Source organism: Rhinichthys klamathensis, unplaced genomic scaffold, assembly GCF_029890125.1.
Source record: "Rhinichthys klamathensis goyatoka isolate OS25496 unplaced genomic scaffold, OSU_Roscu_1.1 h1tg000334l_1, whole genome shotgun sequence".
NCBI lineage: Eukaryota > Metazoa > Chordata > Actinopteri > Cypriniformes > Leuciscidae > Rhinichthys > Rhinichthys klamathensis.
This window is the reverse complement of record NW_026606849.1, coordinates 472501-495000: the sequence shown is the minus strand read 5'-3', so window position 1 is coordinate 495000 and position 22500 is coordinate 472501. Positions and strand designations below refer to the sequence as shown.

General features: G+C 35.8%; 2 protein-coding genes across 9 annotated transcripts in view; one reads left to right on the top strand and one right to left on the bottom strand.

Annotated features, from left to right (window-relative positions):
* Positions 1–22500, bottom strand: part of camk2d1 (calcium/calmodulin-dependent protein kinase (CaM kinase) II delta 1) — a 381234-nt gene that overhangs the window by 16588 nt on the left and 342146 nt on the right. The gene's annotated exons all lie outside the window — the stretch shown is intronic.
* The window catches only part of ank2b (ankyrin 2b, neuronal), a 287922-nt gene that overhangs the window by 21248 nt on the left and 244174 nt on the right, over positions 1–22500 (top strand). Inside the window, exon 1 of one of the 3 annotated variants that reach the window (XM_056272305.1) lies at positions 21935–21973. The exons of the other annotated variants lie outside the window; for them this stretch is intronic. Coding sequence (XP_056128280.1) covers positions 21938–21973 — 36 coding nt within the window. The 5' untranslated portion in view covers positions 21935–21937. Of the gene's footprint in view, positions 1–21934; positions 21974–22500 lie in introns of those variants that run through there. 3 annotated transcript variants of the gene reach the window in all.

Below are 22500 nucleotides of genomic sequence, written 5' to 3'. Positions count from 1 at the left end.
GCTTGTGTCCCGCAGAGTTTCCTTTGGTGCCCAGCTGGGAATGAGGATCCTCTTCACTGCCCAGTTGCTTCAGTGTTGGATTGTTTACATATATGGGATTCGTCTTTGGGAGTCTAACCTGCTTGTTTTATGCTTTGGGGACGCCAAGAGAGGAGTGTCAGTCTGTAAACAAAGCTTTAGCATCGTTGCGATCCCCAGGGCTTATGAAGTACGTATTGCCTTTGCTTCTGGAAATTCTGCTCTGAGCTGAGTGAGTGAGTGGAGGCGGGGCTAATTTACATATTCATAGAACCGCGTATACTAAATGAGGCAAGGGTGTCGAGTTACATTCAAGCTATTTTAAAGCACGAGGAAAAAACGTTTAAATATATAATTTTGGTGATTAAAGATGAGTTTTAATGGATAAAATGATCGACTACAGGGAGACTTTAAGACCTCACATTACGCATCGTCTCATTCCCTCTCTCAGGGAACCAGGGTTACATCTGGTAACCTAGACGTTAAAGGGGTCAACGGATGCAAAATTCACTTTTATATGGTGTTTGCTCCACCCACCATACAATGAAAAAAAATCCATTCACACCTTTTTTTAATCCTCAAAAAGTCTCTCAATAATCAGGCCGTTTGGATTTTCTGAGCACTATGATGTCATAATGCTCATGCTCCGCCCACCACCGCTGACGGACTGTCCCGTATTAGCATATTCCCCATATTAGCATATTTCTTCCCTCAGCCATTCGACACGCCCCACAGAAGAGGAGGGGCAGTAGCTCATTATCATTTAAAGAGACATACACCGAAACGGGTCGCTGTGAACAGAGCTGTTTTTGAGGAGGTAAAAGGGTGTTGTTTTACACAACCATGGAGGAATTTTAAGCAAAGTATGTTACAAACTTTACAGGACCACCCTTGTGTGAAATGGGCGTCCGACGACCTCTTTACCTGTGCTTCATCTATGCAAAGCAGTTTCTCTCTGCAGTCTTTCTCTCAGGTTATTTGTCATCATTGGTGATGTCCTCTGGGGGGAATTGGTGAAAGCACTCAACAGTGTCCCATGCTTTCAGAGACGAGGATGAGGACGAGGAAGGTGTTCTCATGTTCTGATGATGATCCCGTAGCTCAGGTCTGATATATGAGAAGTGCAACTCTGAGAACAAAAGCCTTTCCCCTGTCAGCATTACCTCACTCTCCGGCGAGCGTCCTGATGCTGGGATGGGTTTAGTGCTGTTCTGCAGTTAGTATCACTATTACTGTTCCCATAGTTGGAGTTAGGGGGGTTTTCAATGCAACAAGAACACCGGCAAATCTGATTTATTTATCGAATCAGATGTTTTTAGGCAGACGGTCTGATTTCTCTTGGTTTTTTTTGTTGCTCTCCAGACTTTCACAAACCTCAGTCGGGTTTCAGATCGTCTTTTGCGTTAATCTTAACATTAAACACAACAATAACGTCAAAACTGATGGCGGAAATGCTGGATATGGAATTCAAACGGTCTAAAGATTTCAGCATTACTACAGGAACTACAGATCTGATGGACCTCGATTTCTCCTTCATCCGCTTTGAAAGCCTCGTCACATATGTGGGTTCGACTGCGACTTTACCAAAGCAATCCATCAGATCGGTCTGTTATGTCTGGACACACACATCTTATTTAATCACTAAGCAATTAATAGACAGCCTGCCTGAATAGATTTGATTTGAGAAAAACTCAGATTTGCCTGCGTTCTGAACACAGCCTTAGTGTCGGCACTGGTGCCACTGGGTTCATCAGAAACTGTTTAGAGTCACACACACACACACACACGCACGCACACACACACACACACACACACACACACACGCACACACACACCAGGGGCGGAAATTAACAGCAAAAACCAAGATACGGTGCAAAAAAAGGCTCTGTATAAGTTTTTGTTTTTAATTTTTATAATTAAGTTTTCCCGAATAATAGTAGCACGTTTGCAAATGTGATATTGATTTATGCAATTTTAAAAAAAAGAGTTAATAGGCTATTAGGTGACTTACATTTTAGACACAATATTGTGTGTTTTCCTCTATTTTTACAGATGCGCCTCTGAGCAACAGTTTCAGTTTCGTTTACGGCACTTCTGCTTTCTCCCCGAATGAATCAGGCTTTTTGAATGAATGATTCAACGACTCACTCGTTAAGATGAGGGTTTGCCGCCTCCTACTGGCGGTTTAATATCATTTAGTTTTAGCCGAGGGACTCAGAGATGAAGATGCTGTTTTTGGTCGTGATTGTAACAATAGTTCCGGTTAAAGAGACAGAATGCGTTTGAAAACGTGGTGAAACTCCAGCGTTTAATGTTGTTTATGTGTCTATGTGGTGTTTAATACGCTTTAAGACACACCATGTGTAAGTTCATAAGTCGACAGCATTGCTGAGTATTTCCTCCTTAAAACTGCAGTGAACCAAAGACAGTCTCAAAAACACGGTTTGAAATCGCTGGTGTTTCTGACGTCACAAACGACCTTGTAACCAATCAGATCAACGTGTGATCGTCAACCAGTGGATCTCTGAGCTGAGGGAGTGAGTGGAGGCGGGACTCATTTGCATATTCATAGTACCATTGCGTATACTAAATGAAGCAAGGGTGTCAAGTTGCATTCAAGATATTTTAAGGCATGAAGACATAATTTTCAAGGAAAAAACGCTTAAAGCAGCACTAAGTAGGAATTCCGCTTTTGTCAAACAGCGCCCCCTAGAGTCTCTGTGGAGTACTTGTACTGTCGTGAATAGCACTCACGCAGAGATGGCTCGCACTCACGGCCGGATCCCCTCCCCCTGTACACCGGTACCTGTTCAGTAGGATGGACGCTGTAACGAGTGGAAATAAGGTGTGGCCCCTTTAAGAGCTGCGCGCGCCCTGTTTAACTGTCGGCAGTCTGTATTGTATATGCGTCTCGAACACCACATGTATACGGCGCCGGGTTATTTCTGTTTGATGCTCATTTTATCAGAATTTTATCAGATCTGTTTTTTGCCGTAAAGCAATTCGTTACCTCGCGAGACCTGATATCACACGATACTTCCTAAGGCCGGATTCACATATAGCGCCTAAAAACGCGTAGAAAACGCTGGGCGCGCCGCATTCTCCTTTTTCCAAAGCGCTAGGGCGGTTGCGCTCCGTTTGGTTCTTGTCACGTGACCTACTGTGCGCTTATGGTGCGCTTGCGGCATTCTGATAAGTTGAGATGTTTTTATCTCGATGCGGCGCGGACGCGCATGGAAAAACGAGCGCGTCGCATCACGACGGCGTCGCTTCCATTATGAGCGCGCATACCGCGCGCCTACATTTGAAATAACGAACTTGAGCGTTCAAAAGACGCGATATATGAGCGTGCCCTAACACTGAGGCGGCTCGCCGGCTCAAAGTTGCAAGGGAGGTTTTGCGGCTCACAGGCACCAGGGGGCGAGACGACCACCATTCAACACGAAATCAGTAATATAAACATTACAATGACTCCAAAGCTGTTCGGTTAAGGTAAAAAAGTTACTTAGTTCACCTTTAAATATGTAGTTTTGTTGATCAAAGATGAGTTTTAAGGGATACAATGATCGACTACATGGGGACTTTAGGCTCTAACCCAAAGCAAACACACCCGAACACGCGAATCCAGCAGTTTAGAAGCAGTTAAGTTGGAATCGGCACTGAAGTCTGAAGCTTTTGCTTTGTGAGACTGTCGACAGAAACCATATATTTAAATCTGCTGTGAATTTCTGTGACGCTCGAGGGCGGCTTCTCTGTCACGTAAAGGATGATTCCAGCATGTGTGTGTGTGTGTGTTTATCACACACTCCTGGACGCCGAACAGCAGCGCAGATGGAAAATGCTTCCTGAAATGACATTCGGCTGTTACCACGGCAACAAGGGGTTGACAACGGGCCCTGGTCGCGCCCGACGCGTCACCCTCCTGAAAATGATACTATGAATGATATATAGTAAAAATAATGACATACAGTACAAAGAAATGGCGTGGTCTGTGAGCGTGCAGTGTGTTTACACGTATGTTATATCGGGTGAGAAGACTGTTGCGTGTGGATGATGCCACCTCTGAATTAGACAGGGTGGGGCCGGTTACCAAGGCAACAGTCACTATGGGATGCTCCCATAATCCAGGCGGGATGGGGGTGGAGGACAGGATTAGACAATAACACAAGAAGGGCTAAGAAAGGTGCTTAACAGAAGTGTATATTGCGGTGTGTTCGAGGTATTATTGAACTCTTCTTTTAATCCTGATACGAGAGAGAGAGAGAGAGAGAGAGAGAGAGAGAGAGAGAGAGAGAGAGAGAGAGAGAGAGAGAGAGAGAGAGAGAGAGATCATAAACCCCTCCTTTAATCTCCCGTCGGGAAGAATGGCTCTTTGTAAGGAACTATAATCAATGATATCAATATTAAAATCAGTTTTTATTACAGTTCAACACTGCATGTTTACAGTTCATTGAAGCAATTACTGTCATTTTACATTTCATATGAAAATAAGCCAATAATAAGCCAGTTATGCCAACATATTGCCACGTAATATGGTTAATTATTTTAATTGTAGGGGTTTATGTTTGCGTAGCAACATCAAAGGCAGCTCATCCAATCATAATTCAAGATTCTAGAGTCGCAATAATGATAACAATAGCCTGACTGAAAAAATAAAATCTCTGACTGACACCGGCATTCATTATTAATAATGCTGGTGAATTATGAATGATATTTCAGGCTGAGGGGCACAGTGGGGTAATTAGACACATCGTGAACGTCTTAGAAAAGACATGATTTTTTATATTTGGGTCAGATAGACAGATATTTTAGACAGATTTATTATTTTATATAGGTCACAGATTTAAATATCATCCTCTATATTTTCATCATTTGCAAGTTATCAAATGTTTAAGTCAATATTGGCATGTGTTTCTGTAAAATAAATGTATGTAATATGCAGCGGGAAATGTAGACAAGACAAGAAAACATTATGTGGAATTATGGACAGAATGGTTATTATTAAATATTGCAAAAACACAGTTATAGTCATAAGAAAGCATTTCAGTTCTAAAACTATATTAATCCAGACTCCTGGACTCGGTTTTGAATTAATTTAGGAATAATAAAATATAATAAAAACAAATATATAAAATAAATTTGTCAAAACTGATATGTCACGTCTTTGGTCTTTTTTAGTGTTTCATGTTTAATAAAATGAGTTAAAATAATGATCTATTCTGTTTCTGCTTCATTCAGCTGGATGTGTTGATTATATAATCAAATATATCTCTCTTTAAAATGCAAATTGTTCTTTTTTTATTTCATTATCTCATTACATTTATACATGTTCATCAAGACAGAGTTACCTTTGATTCATCCTTATTTATTTATTTAATCATTTATTTCATACTATGGTTTTTCAAACAGTAAAGCACGGCGAACACGGACCTCATCCTCTCTCTCTCTTCAGCAACACAGTATTATTAATAATGTATTACAATCTTTCATATTATCACAGAAGTTCTGGATAAAAGTATATAGATCAGATATAAACACTGATGACTGTGGTGTTTAAAATAGAGGGAATCACCCTTTGAACGTAATTTGATGCTTCAAATAAAGATTGTTTGAATCATTCATTCAAGAGATTCGTTCAAAAACGCTGATTGATCCAGTAATGAAACGAGTGAAGTCTTTATGAGTGAGTCATTGAATCATTCATTCAAGAGATTCGTTCAAAAACGCTGATTCTTCCAGTAATAAAACGAGTGAAGTCTTTATGAGTGAGTCATTGAATCATTCATTCAAGAGATTCGTTCAAAAACGCTGATTGATCCAGTAATGAAACGAGTGAAGTCTTTATGAGTGAGTCATTGAATCATTCATTCAAGAGATTCGTTCAAAAACGCTGATTCATCCAGTAATGAAACGAGTGAAGTCTTTATGAGTGAGTCATTGAATCATTCATTCAAGAGATTCGTTCAAAAACGCTGATTCATCCAGTAATGAAACGAGTGAAGTCTTTATGAGTGAGTCATTGAATCATTCATTCAAGAGATTCGTTCAAAAACGCTGATTCATCAAGTAATGAAACGAGTGAAGTCTTTATGAGTGAGTCATTGAATCATTCATTCAAGAGATTCGTTCAAAAACGCTGCTTCATCCAGTAATGAAACGAGTGAAGTCTTTATGAGTGAGTCATTGAATCATTCATTCAAGAGATTTGTTCAAAAACGCTGATTCATCCAGTAATGAAACGAGTGAAGTCTTTATGAGTGAGTCATTGAATCATTCATTCAAGAGATTCATTCAAAAACGCAGATTCATATTAGTAGACATAACTCATATTAGTGGACATAACTCATATTAGTGGACATAACTCATATTAGTGGACATTACTCATATTAGTGGACATAACTCATATTAGTAGACATAACTCATATTAGTGGACATAACTCATATTAGTGGACATAACTCATATTAGTAGACATAACTCATATTAGTGGACATAACTCATATTAGTGGACATAACTCATATTAGTAGACATAACTCATATTAGTGGACATAACTCATGTTAGTGGACATAACTCATATTAGTGGACATTACTCATATTAGTGGACATAACTCATATTAGTAGACATAACTCATATTAGTGGACATTACTCATATTAGTGGACATAACTCATATTAGTGGACATAACTCATATTAGTGGACATAACTCATGTTAGTGGACATAACTCATATTAGTGGACATTACTCATATTAGTGGACAACTCATATTAGTAGACATAAGTCATATTAGTGGACATTACTCATATTAGTGGACATAACTCATATTAGTGGACATAACTCATATTAGTAGACATAACTCATATTAGTGGACATAACTCATATTAGTAAACATAACTCATATTAGTGGACATAACTCATATTAGTGGACATAACTCATATTAGTAGACATAACTCGTGACATAACTCATATTAGTGACATAACTCATATTAGTACATAACTCTTGACATAACTCATATTAGTGGACATAACTATTACATACTCGTGACATAACTCATATTAGTGGACATAACTCATATTAGTAGACATAACTCATATTGAATCATATTAGTGACTAAAGACATAACTCATATTAGTGGACATAACTCATATTAGTAGACATAACTCATATTAGTGGACATAACTCATATTAGTGGACATAACTCATATTAGTGGACATAACTCATATTAGTAGACATAACTCATATTAGTGGACATAACTCATATTAGTGGACATACTCATATTAGAACTGACATAACTCATATTAGTGGACATAACTCATATTAGTAGACATAACTCATATTAGTGGACATAACTCATATTAGTGGACATAACTCATATTAGTGGACATTACTCATATAAGTGACATAACTCGTGACATAACTCATATTAGTGGACATAACTCATATTAGTGGACATAACTCATATTAGTGACATAACTCATATTAGTGGACATAACTCATATTAGTGGACATTACTCATATTAGTGGACATAACTCGTGACATAACTCATATTAGTGGACATAACTCATATTAGTAGACATAACTCATATTAGTGGACATAACTCATATTAGTGGACATAACTCATATTAGTAGACATAACTCATATTAGTAGACATAACTCATATTAGTGGACATAACTCATATTAGTGGACATAACTCATATTAGTGGACATAACTCATATTAGTGGACATAACTCATATTAGTAGACATAACTCATATTAGTGGACATAACTCATATTAGTAGACATAACTCATATTAGTGGACATAACTCATATTAGTGGACATAACTCATATAACTCATATTAGTAGACATAACTCATATTAGTGGACATAACTCATATTAGTAGACATAACTCATATTAGTGGACATAACTCATATTAGTGGACATAACTCATATTAGTGGACATAACTCATATTAGTGGACATAACTCATATTAGTAGACATAACTCATATTAGTAGACATAACTCATATTAGTGGACATAACTCATATTAGTGGACATAACTCATATTAGTAGACATAACTCATATTAGTGGACATAACTCATATTAGTGGACATAACTCATATTAGTGGACATAACTCATATTAGTGGACATAACTCATATTAGTGGACATAACTCATATTAGTAGACATAACTCATATTAGTGGACATAACTCATATTAGTGGACATAACTCATAATAGTGGACATAACTCATATAAGTGACATAACTCATATTAGTGACATAACTCATATTAGTGGACATAACTCATATTAGTAGACATAACTCATATTAGTGACATAACTCATATTAGTGGACATTACTCATATTAGTGGACATAACTCATATTAGTGACATAACTCATATTAGTGGACATTACTCATATTAGTGGACATTACTCATATTAGTGGACATAACTCATATTAGTGGACATAACTCATATTAGTGGACATAACTCATATTAGTAGACATAACTCATATTAGTGGACATAACTCATATTAGTGACATAACTCATATTAGTGACATAACTCATATTAGTGGACATTACTCATATTAGTGGACATAACTCATATTAGTGGACATAACTCATATTAGTGGACATAACTCATATTAGTAGACATAACTCATATTAGTGGACATAACTCATATTAGTGGACATAACTCATATTAGTGGACATTACTCATATTAGTGACATAACTCATATTAGTGACATAACTCATATTAGTGGACATTACTCATATTAGTGGACATAACTCATATTAGTGGACATAACTCATATTAGTGGACATAACTCATATTAGTAGACATAACTCATATTAGTGGACATAACTCATATTAGTGGACATAACTCATATTAGTGACATAACTCATATTAGTGGACATAACTCATATTAGTAGACATAACTCATATTAGTAGACATAACTCATATTAGTAGACATAACTCATATTAGTGGACATTACTCATATTAGTGGACATAACTCATATTAGTGGACATAACTCATATTAGTGGACATTACTCATATTAGTGGACATTACTCATATTAGTGGACATAACTCATATTAGTGGACATAACTCATATTAGTGGACATAACTCATATTAGTGGACATAACTCATATTAGTGACATAACTCATATTAGTGGACATAACTCATATTAGTGGACATAACTCATATTAGTAGACATAACTCATATTAGTAGACATAACTCATATTAGTAGACATAACTCATATTAGTGGACATAACTCATATTAGTGGACATAACTCATATTAGTGACATAACTCATATTAGTGGACATAACTCATATTAGTGGACATAACTCATATTAGTGGACATAACTCATATTAGTGGACATAACTCATATTAGTGACATAACTCATATTAGTGGACATAACTCATATTAGTGGACATAACTCATATTAGTGGACATAACTCATATTAGTGGACATTACTCATATTAGTGGACATTACTCATATTAGTGGACATAACTCATATTAGTGGACATAACTCATATTAGTGGACATAACTCATATTAGTGGACATAACTCATATTAGTGACATAACTCATATTAGTGGACATAACTCATATTAGTGACATAACTCATATTAGTGACATAACTCATATTAGTGGACATTACTCATATTAGTGGACATAACTCATATTAGTGGACATAACTCATATTAGTGGACATAACTCATATTAGTAGACATAACTCATATTAGTGGACATAACTCATATTAGTGGACATAACTCATATTAGTGGACATTACTCATATTAGTGACATAACTCATATTAGTGACATAACTCATATTAGTGGACATTACTCATATTAGTGGACATAACTCATATTAGTGGACATAACTCATATTAGTGGACATAACTCATATTAGTAGACATAACTCATATTAGTGGACATAACTCATATTAGTGGACATAACTCATATTAGTGACATAACTCATATTAGTGGACATAACTCATATTAGTAGACATAACTCATATTAGTAGACATAACTCATATTAGTAGACATAACTCATATTAGTGGACATTACTCATATTAGTGGACATAACTCATATTAGTGGACATAACTCATATTAGTGGACATTACTCATATTAGTGGACATTACTCATATTAGTGGACATAACTCATATTAGTGGACATAACTCATATTAGTGGACATTACTCATATTAGTGGACATAACTCATATTAGTGGACATAACTCATATTAGTGGACATTACTCATATTAGTGGACATTACTCATATTAGTGGACATAACTCATATTAGTGGACATAACTCATATTAGTGGACATAACTCATATTAGTGGACATAACTCATATTAGTGACATAACTCATATTAGTGGACATAACTCATATTAGTGGACATAACTCATATTAGTAGACATAACTCATATTAGTAGACATAACTCATATTAGTAGACATAACTCATATTAGTGGACATAACTCATATTAGTGGACATAACTCATATTAGTGACATAACTCATATTAGTGGACATAACTCATATTAGTGGACATAACTCATATTAGTGGACATAACTCATATTAGTAGACATAACTCATATTAGTAGACATAACTCATATTAGTGGACATAACTCATATTAGTGGACATAACTCATATTAGTAGACATAACTCATATTAGTGGACATAACTCATATTAGTGGACATAACTCATATTAGTGGACATAACTCATATTAGTGGACATAACTCATATTAGTGGACATAACTCATATTAGTAGACATAACTCATATTAGTGGACATAACTCATATTAGTGGACATAACTCATAATAGTGGACATAACTCATATAAGTGACATAACTCATATTAGTGACATAACTCATATTAGTGGACATAACTCATATTAGTAGACATAACTCATATTAGTGACATAACTCATATTAGTGGACATTACTCATATTAGTGGACATAACTCATATTAGTGACATAACTCATATTAGTGGACATTACTCATATTAGTGGACATTACTCATATTAGTGGACATAACTCATATTAGTGGACATAACTCATATTAGTGGACATAACTCATATTAGTAGACATAACTCATATTAGTGGACATAACTCATATTAGTGACATAACTCATATTAGTGACATAACTCATATTAGTGGACATTACTCATATTAGTGGACATAACTCATATTAGTGGACATAACTCATATTAGTGGACATAACTCATATTAGTAGACATAACTCATATTAGTGGACATAACTCATATTAGTGGACATAACTCATATTAGTGGACATTACTCATATTAGTGACATAACTCATATTAGTGACATAACTCATATTAGTGGACATTACTCATATTAGTGGACATAACTCATATTAGTGGACATAACTCATATTAGTGGACATAACTCATATTAGTAGACATAACTCATATTAGTGGACATAACTCATATTAGTGGACATAACTCATATTAGTGACATAACTCATATTAGTGGACATAACTCATATTAGTAGACATAACTCATATTAGTAGACATAACTCATATTAGTAGACATAACTCATATTAGTGGACATTACTCATATTAGTGGACATAACTCATATTAGTGGACATAACTCATATTAGTGGACATTACTCATATTAGTGGACATTACTCATATTAGTGGACATAACTCATATTAGTGGACATAACTCATATTAGTGGACATAACTCATATTAGTGGACATAACTCATATTAGTGACATAACTCATATTAGTAGACATAACTCATATTAGTGACATAACATATTAGTGGACATAACTCATATTAGTGGACATAACTCATATTAGTGACATAACTCATATTAGTAGACATAACTCATATTAGTGACATAACTCATATTAGTGGACATAACTCATATTAGTGGACATAACTCATATAAGTAGACATAACTCATATTAGTGGACATAACTCATATTAGTGGACATAACTCATATTAGTGGACATAACTCATATTAGTGGACATAACTCATATTAGTGGACATAACTCATATTAGTGGACATAACTCATATTAGTGGGCATAACTCATATTAGTGGACATAACTCATATTAGTAGACATAACTCATATTAGTGGACATAACTCATATTAGTGACATAACTCATATTAGTGGACATAACTCATATTAGTGGACATAACTCATATTAGTGGACATAACTCATATTAGTAGACATAACTCATATTAGTGGACATAACTCATATTAGTGGACATAACTCATATTAGTGGACATAACTCATATAAGTGACATAACTCATATTAGTGACATAACTCATATTAGTGGACATAACTCATATTAGTGGACATAGCTCATATTAGTAGACATAAGTATAACTTATATTAGTGACATAACTCATATTAGTGGACATAACTCATATTAGTGGACATAACTCATATTAGTGGACATAACTCATATTAGTGACATAACTCATATTAGTAGACATAACTCATATTAGTGGACATAACTCATATTAGTGGACATAACTCATATTAGTGGACATAACTCATATTAGTGGACATAACTCATATTAGTGACATAACTCATATTGGTGGACATAACTCATATTAGTGGACATAGTGACATAACTCATATTAGTGACATAACTCATATTGGTGGACATAACTCATATTAGTAGACATAACTCATATTAGTGGACATAACTCATATTAGTAGACATAACTCATATTAGTGACATAACTCATATTAGTGGACATAACTCATATTAATGGACATAACTCATATTAGTAGACAACTCATATTAGTGACATAACTCATATTAGTGGACATAACTCATATTAGTGGACATAACTCATATTAGTGGACATAACTCATATTAGTGGACATAACTCATATTAGTAGACATAACTCATATTAGTCACATAACTCATATTAGTGGACATAACTCATATTAGTCGACATAACTCATATTAGTGACATAACTCATATTAGTGGACGGACATAACTCATATTAGTGGACATAACTCATATTAGTGACATAACTCATATTAGTGGACATAACTCATATTAGTGGACATAACTCATATTAGTAGACATAACTCATATTAGTCACATAACTCATATTAGTGGACATAACTCATATTAGTGGACATAACTCATATTAGTGACATAACTCATATTAGTGGACATAACTCATATTAGTGGACATAGCTCATATCAGTAGACATAAGTATAACTCATATTAGTGACATAACTCATATTAGTGGACATAACTCATATTAGTGGACATAACTCATATTAGTGACATAACTCATATTAGTAGACATAACTCATATTAGTGGACATAACTCATATTAGTGGACATAACTCATATTAGTAGACATAACTCATATTAGTGGACATAACTCATATTAGTGGACATATCTCATATTAGTGGACATAACTCATACTAGTGGACATAACTCATATTAGTGACATAACTCATATTAGTAGACATAACTCATATTAGTGGACATAACTCATATTAGTGGACATAACTCATATTAGTGGACATAACTCATATTAGTGGACATAACTCATATTAGTGACATAACTCATATTAGTGACATAACTCATATTAGTGGACATAACTCATATTAGTGGACATAACTCATATTAGTGACATAACTCATATTAGTGGACATAACTCATATTAGTGGTAATAACTCATATTAGTGGACATAACTCATATTAGTGGACATAACTCATATTAGTGGACATAACTTATATTAGTGACATAACTCATATTAGTGGACATAACTCATATTAGTGGACATAACTCATATTAGTGGACATAACTCATATTAGTGACATAACTCATATTAATGGACATAACTCATATTAGTGGACATAACTCATATTAGTGGGCATAACTCATTTTAGTGGACATAACTCATATTAGTGGACATAACTCATATTAGTGGACATAACTCATATTAGTGACATAACTCATATTAGTGGACATAACTCATATTAGTGACATAACTCATATTAGTGGACATAACTCATATTAGTAGACATAACTCATATTAGTGACATAACTCATATTAGTGGACATAACTCATATTAGTGGACATAACTCATATTAGTGGACATAACTCATATTAGTGACATAACTCATATTAGTGACATAACTCATATTAGTGGACATAACTCATATTAGTAGACATAACTCATATTAGTGGACATAACTCATATTAGTGGACATAACTCATATTAGTAGACATAACTCATATTAGTGGACATAACTCATATTAGTGGACATAACTCATATTAGTAGACATAACTCATATTAGTAGACATAACTCATATTAGTGGACATAACTCATATTAGTGGACATAACTCATATTAGTAGACATAACTCATATTAGTGGACATAACTCATATTAGTGACATAACTCATATTAGTGGACATAACTCATATTAGTGGACATAACTCATATTAGTAGACATAACTCATATTAGTGGACATAACTCATATTAGTGACATAACTCATATTAGTGGACATAACTCATATTAGTGGACATAACTCATATTAGTGGACATAACTCATATTAATGACATAACTCATATTAGTGACATAACTCATATTAGTGGACATAACTCATATTAGTAGACATAACTCATATTAGTGGACATAACTCATATTAGTGACATAACTCATATTAGTGACATAACTCATATTAGTGGACATAACTCATATTAGTGACATAACTCATATTAGTGGACATAACTCATATTAGTGGACATAACTCATATTAGTGGACATAACTCATATTAGTGGACATAACTCATATTAGTGGACATAACTCATATTAGTGGACATAACTCATATTAGTAGACATAACTCATATTAGTGGACATAACTCATAAGTGGGCCTTGGAAGGACGCAGCTTTAGTTTCATGTTGGTTGTATGTCTCTTCCACTTCTAAACTCCAGCAGAACGACTAAAGCTATATTCAGAGTAATACACACCTAGTCACGCAGTCTTTGCAAGTTATAATAAAACTGTCAGCAGAATTACTGTGGTTTGGACTTAATCGTTTGTAAAAGTTCGGCTGAGTTCACTTCCCCTCACTTTATACTGGTGGGAGTTTCATGAACCCAAACACATCGACAGATGGACTGAGAAACTCCCTCGGGTGCTAATTGTGTGTGTGTGTGTGTGTGACTGTGTGTGTGTGTGTGTGTGTGTGTGCACGTGAATATACAGTATACAGACTTTAAAAACCCTGCATGATACCCTTTTCCACCATTTGATCACCATATACATATATTATGTTATTTACATAATAATAATAAAAAAAACCTTAGCCCACTTCATGATAATAATTGAGCCATTACTGGTCAATATCGATAATTTCAAAATGGCCAGTATTCGCCCATGCTGTGTCATTCACTGAATCTCCTCACAGTTCCTGCATGGTTTAAGATTCGAGTGTTTGATTTATGCAAGACAAGATCTGAAGCGTTTATATCTCCATTTGTCTTGTTTTGTCTGGCATCCTCTCTCATTTTCCATTTGTTGCTTTCTTCGATTTTCGACTGATTTCTCCTGTGGAAACAGAAGCCGAGTTCCTCGAGTACTTGTGGTTTATGTTACCGCTTAAAAAAAAGACAGTTCGTGTCCAGAGTCGGTCTGTTCCGTTCAAAGCAATAGTCGGAGTATTGCCCCTGTTAATTTCATAACTTCATTCATTTCAAAACATTAAAGTCATGTGGTGAAACTCCAGCGTTTAATGTTGTTTATGTGTCTATATGGTGTTTTTAATACGCTCTAAGACACACCGTGTGTAAGTTCATAAGTCGACAGCATTGCTGAGTATTTCCTCCTTAAAACTGCAGTGAACCAAAGACAGTCTCAAAAACACGGTTTGAAATCGCTGGTGTTTCTGACGTCACAAACGACCTTGTAACCAATCAGATCAACGTGTGATCGTCAACCAGTGGATCTCTGAGCTGAGGGAGTGAGTGGAGGCGGGGCTCATCTGCATATTCATAGACCCGCGAATACTAAATGAGGCAAGGGTGTCGAGTTACACTCAAGATATTTTAAGGCATTCGATATCTTTTAACGGCGCTGATTAGTAATTTAAATGTTCGACTAGTCAATGCCAACCCTAGTGTACGTCTGTGTTCGGGATATCCCGTGGCTTTCACTACACAATAGATCGAGGGAAATCCAGTTACCCATCAAACCCTGTCGCTTCACACAAACCTTTTGTCCTCCTAATCCAATTGTTGCAGTTTTAGTTCTGCTTTCATTCCCTCTTTCCCAGCCAGAACACACAGACGACGTTAACAACCAGAAGAACGGGGAAACAACAGAACATTTCACAGATAACAGGCTTCTCCTACTCACTGTTTTTGTTGTTTCCAGTCCAAATATCTGAAAACTGATGCATTTAATCAATGACATTAGATATCATGTCCTGTTTTCTGGGGGAATTGATCAAAATGAAGTGAGTTGGTGCTTAAAAAAAAGCAAAATTATCTTAATTCAAACAGGAACAAGATTATTTTTCTCACCCCATCGGCAGATAATTGAACTTGTTTAAAACTCACTTCATTTTTATTTATTTCCCCAGAAAACTTTCACTTTATTTTCTATTTTCTATAGCGCCTTTATAGCATCTCAAAGCACTTCACAAGAATAGAAACATGATCAAATATACAAACATTGCATTAATGACAGAAAAAAATAAAAGAATAATAATATAGCAATTAGGAACAATTATGTAAAAGCTACCCTAAACAAATGAGTTAAAACAAGACATAATCTCTAATGTCATTTCACTACTTTAGTAAATGCATCTTGATTTAATTTAAGAAATGTTTGATATTTGGACTGGAAACGCCACAAACACTGAGTAAGAACAGCATGTTTTGCAGTGAATGTCCATTTAACAAACGTACATTATTCATAATATGTGAGGAAACGTGAGGATTGACCAAATGAAGGTTGTGTGTGAATGTGAGCGGGACAGAGGAACAGTGTGTGAGGAATAAAGAGTAAAGATGAACTGAAGCTTCTGGTGAGAAATAGAGATGATACACAGACTCTATTTACCGTAGAAGAAAGGCTGGATTATGAGCGCTGGGTTCTCTGAGAGAAACACTGGAGATAGTGTCAGTCCTGACCAACAGCAGGGACACATTCTCCTAATGTTTGGGAAATTCATATCATTTCTCCACTCATGCCCTCTATAGTCATTCATTTCTTTCCATTACAGACACAAAGCCTTTCAGTATTCAAACCTTCTCTGCTTCATTATGAATATGATTACAGAAAGATTGACAGACTCATTTTCATCGTGTGAAAGTCAAACCTTGGCTTTAATATTTGTGATTTTTACTCAATATCTCATTGATAGTCTTTTAATTATATTGTTAAAATATGTTTACAACTAAATATGTCTATATTGGCAGGTGTGAATTTTACAGTCTAACTTATCAAAAGTTTCATTTTCATACTAAAAACAATGTATTTTTTTAGATGTATGTTCCTCTTCCCGCTCAAAATGGACCCGAATGCATTAGAAAGGGTTAAAAAAACAACTAAAAGTCTAGTTAGAGAATATATTGTGTTCGTATTAACATTATACTATATAATCCACTGTAATATTTTTGCATGTTCAGTTTTGAAACTTTACCTCAAATGGCGTTGAACATTGAGTTTAGAAAGTTTCTAAATGTAGAAATGTATCTTTAAAAAGCATTATCTCAATATCTATATTCTCTAAGGCAGACACGTCTCTTTTGTTCTTGTTATTTATTATGAAAAAAAGTCAAACACAATCTGAACCCAAACTTGAAAATATGGAAATCATATTCCGATTTAATGAACCCAGCTTCAGGCTGTATGGGTTTGATCAATTATTAATCTGAGGGCGGGTTTGTGTTGCTTTACTCATGGAGAAAATTACATTTTCCTTACTTTTCTTCCTCAAATGTGTACATATATAATACTTTATGGAGGTTATTTGAGTCAAAAATAAGGGGAGCAAGACTATCCCAGGCTATTCAATGTTTGGCTTGTCATAATAACACAAATATGCGTAAAACATCCGGTTCGTCTTTGTTTAATTGTTGAGATGTTGATTATCTTTCACCGAGTTTTGCTGATGCTCTTACTGATGCTTAAGGAACTAATGTCTGCTTTATTACCGGGCAGCAAGACATGGTTATTATCCCCAAACATGTAAATCCTCGTCATTTACAGATGCGTATGTGTTTTTAAACCTTCATTGCAGAATGTCCAAGCTGTTCTTTTCCATACAATGAAACAGCAGTTCAGTGAATAACAAGAGGAAAAGCAAATATTCACAACATTTGTAATATAGTGCATGAATAATGTCAGCTGGAATAACACGGTAATAATAAACAAGTAATAAATGTGTACTTTTTTGGAAGAAATTATTTTAAAGTCCCACTATTATGCTATTTTTAGTTGTTTTGGCGTCTCCTATAACAGGTTTACACGCATCCAAGATAAAAAAAACACTTTATTTTCCTCATAATGTACATTACAGCTTCAGCTCTTTTCTCTCAGTGTCTGAAACGCTTCGTTCGGAGATTCAGTCTCTCTAAGCTCCGCCTCTCTGAGAGCTTCCTCTGCTCTGATTGGTCAGAAAGCAAACGCTCATTATCATATGTGAATCTCAGCTCTTGATCACAGTGATACGAACAGTAACGATGGCGTGGGTTTCACCGTATCAATCTCAGAAAACAGCGTCTCCTCGACACGAACAACACGAGCCGAACTCTCCAGTCTCAGATACACTACAGTGTTTGAGGGCGGAGCTAAGAGACGCTGCTCAGCCAATCAAGACCATAGACTGGAATTATGCAAATTAGTTATAGCAGATTGTTACGTTCATAGATATCCATAATAAAGGCTAGATGTCTCGTCCGCGCTGCTGGCCAATGGAGGTCGAGTCCGCACTGGCGGCCATCTTGCCACAGGCAGCTCGCTCACTCGTAACATTGTGTTTTAATGGTGCATTTTTAAATAACCATAACTTGCTCAATTTTCTACCGATTTTCAAGCGGTTTGGTTTGTTATAAACGTCAGAGATGTAGTTATGACACTGCACACTTATGAATAATAAGTGTATAAATAAATAATCATCCAGAATTATAGCCACGTTAATAACGTTTGTAAGAAACCAAACCGTTTGTAAATCCGTCAAGATTTCAGCGAGATAAGAGTATTTGTGTTCGTGCTGATCACTCATCTTACATCAGGCACCACAGAGCCCGCCAGAACGCTTGCCTGTGACAAGATGGCCGCCGGTGATGACGATAGAGACTCCGCCGTTAGACATCTAGCCTTTATTATGGATATCTATGGTTACGTTGGTTTGTAACAGGAACAGATACTGGAATATCTGACGGCTCGTTTCAACAGTTCAGAACCAATTCTTTCTTTTAGGAGTAAAAATTTAGATTTGTTGTGCATTTTGATCTTTAAAACTTTGCAGACATTTTACATTCACAAACACACACACTGCATGAAAGTTAATATTTGAAAAGCATAATGGCACTTTAACATATAATTGTAGCTTTAATTGCGTGTTCTGTTCAGTATATCCATCATGTCGCTGTGAAACGTTACATAAGCCTCTGTTCAACAACACACTTTGTCCCCTGGGCTGCTATTGATTCTGTTCCAAGCTTGCAAAACGACACCGGCTAATAGAATCTGCAGGAGGATCTCTGTGCAGCGTTTCTATTGGTTCGCCCCGCAGCGCTTTCACATCGACTCCCTTCAGAGACCCAAATAAACTCAACCTGTGATGTCACTGGTACAGCGTAATATTGCAAAACAACAAACGAATACATTGAGATTGTCATTGTTTTTTCCATTGTGCTATTCTTAAAGACGCAGGACGCCTGTTTCATGAGGAAGAGACTGTACCATGGTTTATGATTATGCCAGATTACCTTATGACAATCAAATAAAAAGAAATACAATTCAAAAACATTAAGCAAGTGGGTTTAGAAGTCAGTATTGTAACAGTTTGCAGGAGTTGAATGTAATCACGATTAGCGACGTCAGGCCCATTTAGCACTATTTTTAAAAAGCGACTAGAGATGTTTTGGATTGCTAACACAGTCAGTCATTAATCACATCTTTATTGGACATTCGGCTATATATTATATTAAAATGACAGTGTGTGAGCAGGGATTAGGAGAGAAAACAGATGTAAACTGCCGAGAGTTAGCACTTTACGCCATTTAGCGACTCCTTGAGCAATCTTTAGCTACTTTCCGTTGAAAATAGTTGGCCAATATCACTGTTTCCAAAGGTCAATGATTCGCCGCTAGAGGGCGATGATCTCTGTGAACACATGAACCAGTGTCTTTATGATTTTACCTGATCTCGGATCAGTTAAGGATGCAGCGATATGAACATTTTGGCCGAAACCGATAACCGATAATTCTTTCTATTTGAAAGCCGATAACCGATATATTGGCCGATAAATCTAAATCAGAATTTTAATATAATTTTTGAGAGCCTGATTACAAAAAGTCTCACCATTAAAAGCCACGTCTTAATCACACAATTATAATGAGGCTCTCGTTACAGTTTTATGTAGCCGATATGACCACAGCACTTTACTGTATTTTCCTTTTTTGAAAGTGATATCAATCATATTTCAAGCAACTCAAACCCTCATGTTGAACAGTGCGCATCTGAAGCGTCTCAGCTGAAGGAAATCATACATTATTTATCGCCTTTAATATATCGGCCAAATTGGGCCGATACCGATAACATTAAAAATGAACATTTATACCGATATGGTGACCGATATATCGTGCATCTCTAGTTTTGTACATTTGTAGACAAACAGTACAAGCTCTTCAATTTAATAAAACAACACATATTATAGAGACACTTCATATTTAGTGGTATTAGATGATTTGTTAACTGTAGTTGGTTTGTAAACGGTGTTTTTCTGCGAGTTTTCGCTGCATTTACACTGATCTGACCAGCAGGGGTCGCCAGCGAGAGACACTTTCAAACAGTGAATCATTTATTAAATCAATTGATTCAAAGTTTTGAAATGTTTTGTTTTTCTCATCACTACACTTCGGAGTGGGGAAATAAAGGACAATATACATACAAGCAAACAGGGAACAAAACTAGACATGCGATTACTGGAAAACCAATGCAACAAAGTAAACACAGGAAAAAATGGAAACAAATTGCAAACTAAAAGTTGTTAGTCTAAACTAAAACACAGACCAGACGTGAAAAATGAATTGTCTTGTTTGCATATTGTCAAAAAGTCCATAGTGCTTTGCCTTTCATATTTGTCTTTCTTCGCTCAGGCTGTTGTTTCATAATAGTAGCCTACATAATATCACTGAAAGAGATTTTGGCTCCGGGTTGGAAAGATTTAATGCCCAAAACAACACAAATCCACTGCGGATGATTAACAGGTCTGTCCAGGTTTAATCTGCACCGGTTTTAGACAGGAATCCTCTCTTTTGGAGTGAATGGGGAATACGATGTAAATTTGCCCTTGTGCGGCGATGGTTTGAGCTCTGGACGCCGATGGTGTGTGTGTGTGTGTGTGTTAGCATTGGGTTCCCGAATAACTGCACTAAGATCTGATTCTGGGTCAGTTGAAGACTCTAATTCTAGCCACCTAATCCTCTAAGCGAGTATCTCAGTGTGTGTGTGTGTGTAATCACAGTGTACTAATACCTCAGTAATCCATCCATCCGCAGTGGCGGTTCTTCGATAGACATCCCCGCATGTTCCCCTTGTTCCCTGCTTTGATCTGATCCCGGCGTTCCTGTTTTTGGATCTACCTCACTGAAACCCCTGCACACACACATGAGTGTTGCGATGGTGACGAGAGCCTCAGCTCAGGTAAGGCTTTAGCATCATTAGACACAACCGGCGTATTCCATTGCCAAGGCACTTTTGATTAAAGCGGTGGTATAATGCCCTTTTCACAAGATGTAAAATAAGTCTCTGATGTCCCCAGAGTGTGTGTGTGAAGTTTTAACTCAAAATATCCCGCAGATATTTTTATTATCATGTTAAAATTGTCACTTTTTGAGGGTTAGCAAAAACGCGTCGTTTGTGTGTGTGTGCCTTTAAATGCAAATGAGCTGTTGCTCCCGGCACAGGGGGCGGAGCTTCAAGAGCTCGTGTTCACACACACACACACACACACACACACACACTGGACATTTCAAAAACTTTTAGCTTTTATGTTCAAACCGGAGTCAGAGGAGAGACTCCAAAAGAAGTGACGACATGTAGAGCAACAGGACATTTCTGAATGGATAGTTGATGAATGTATGAAGCTGATGTGGAGGTAACTCTCTTCTAGTCACTGATTAGCATATTCTGTCATGATAATCTATAAATCGTGTTCCGGGGGCGGAGTT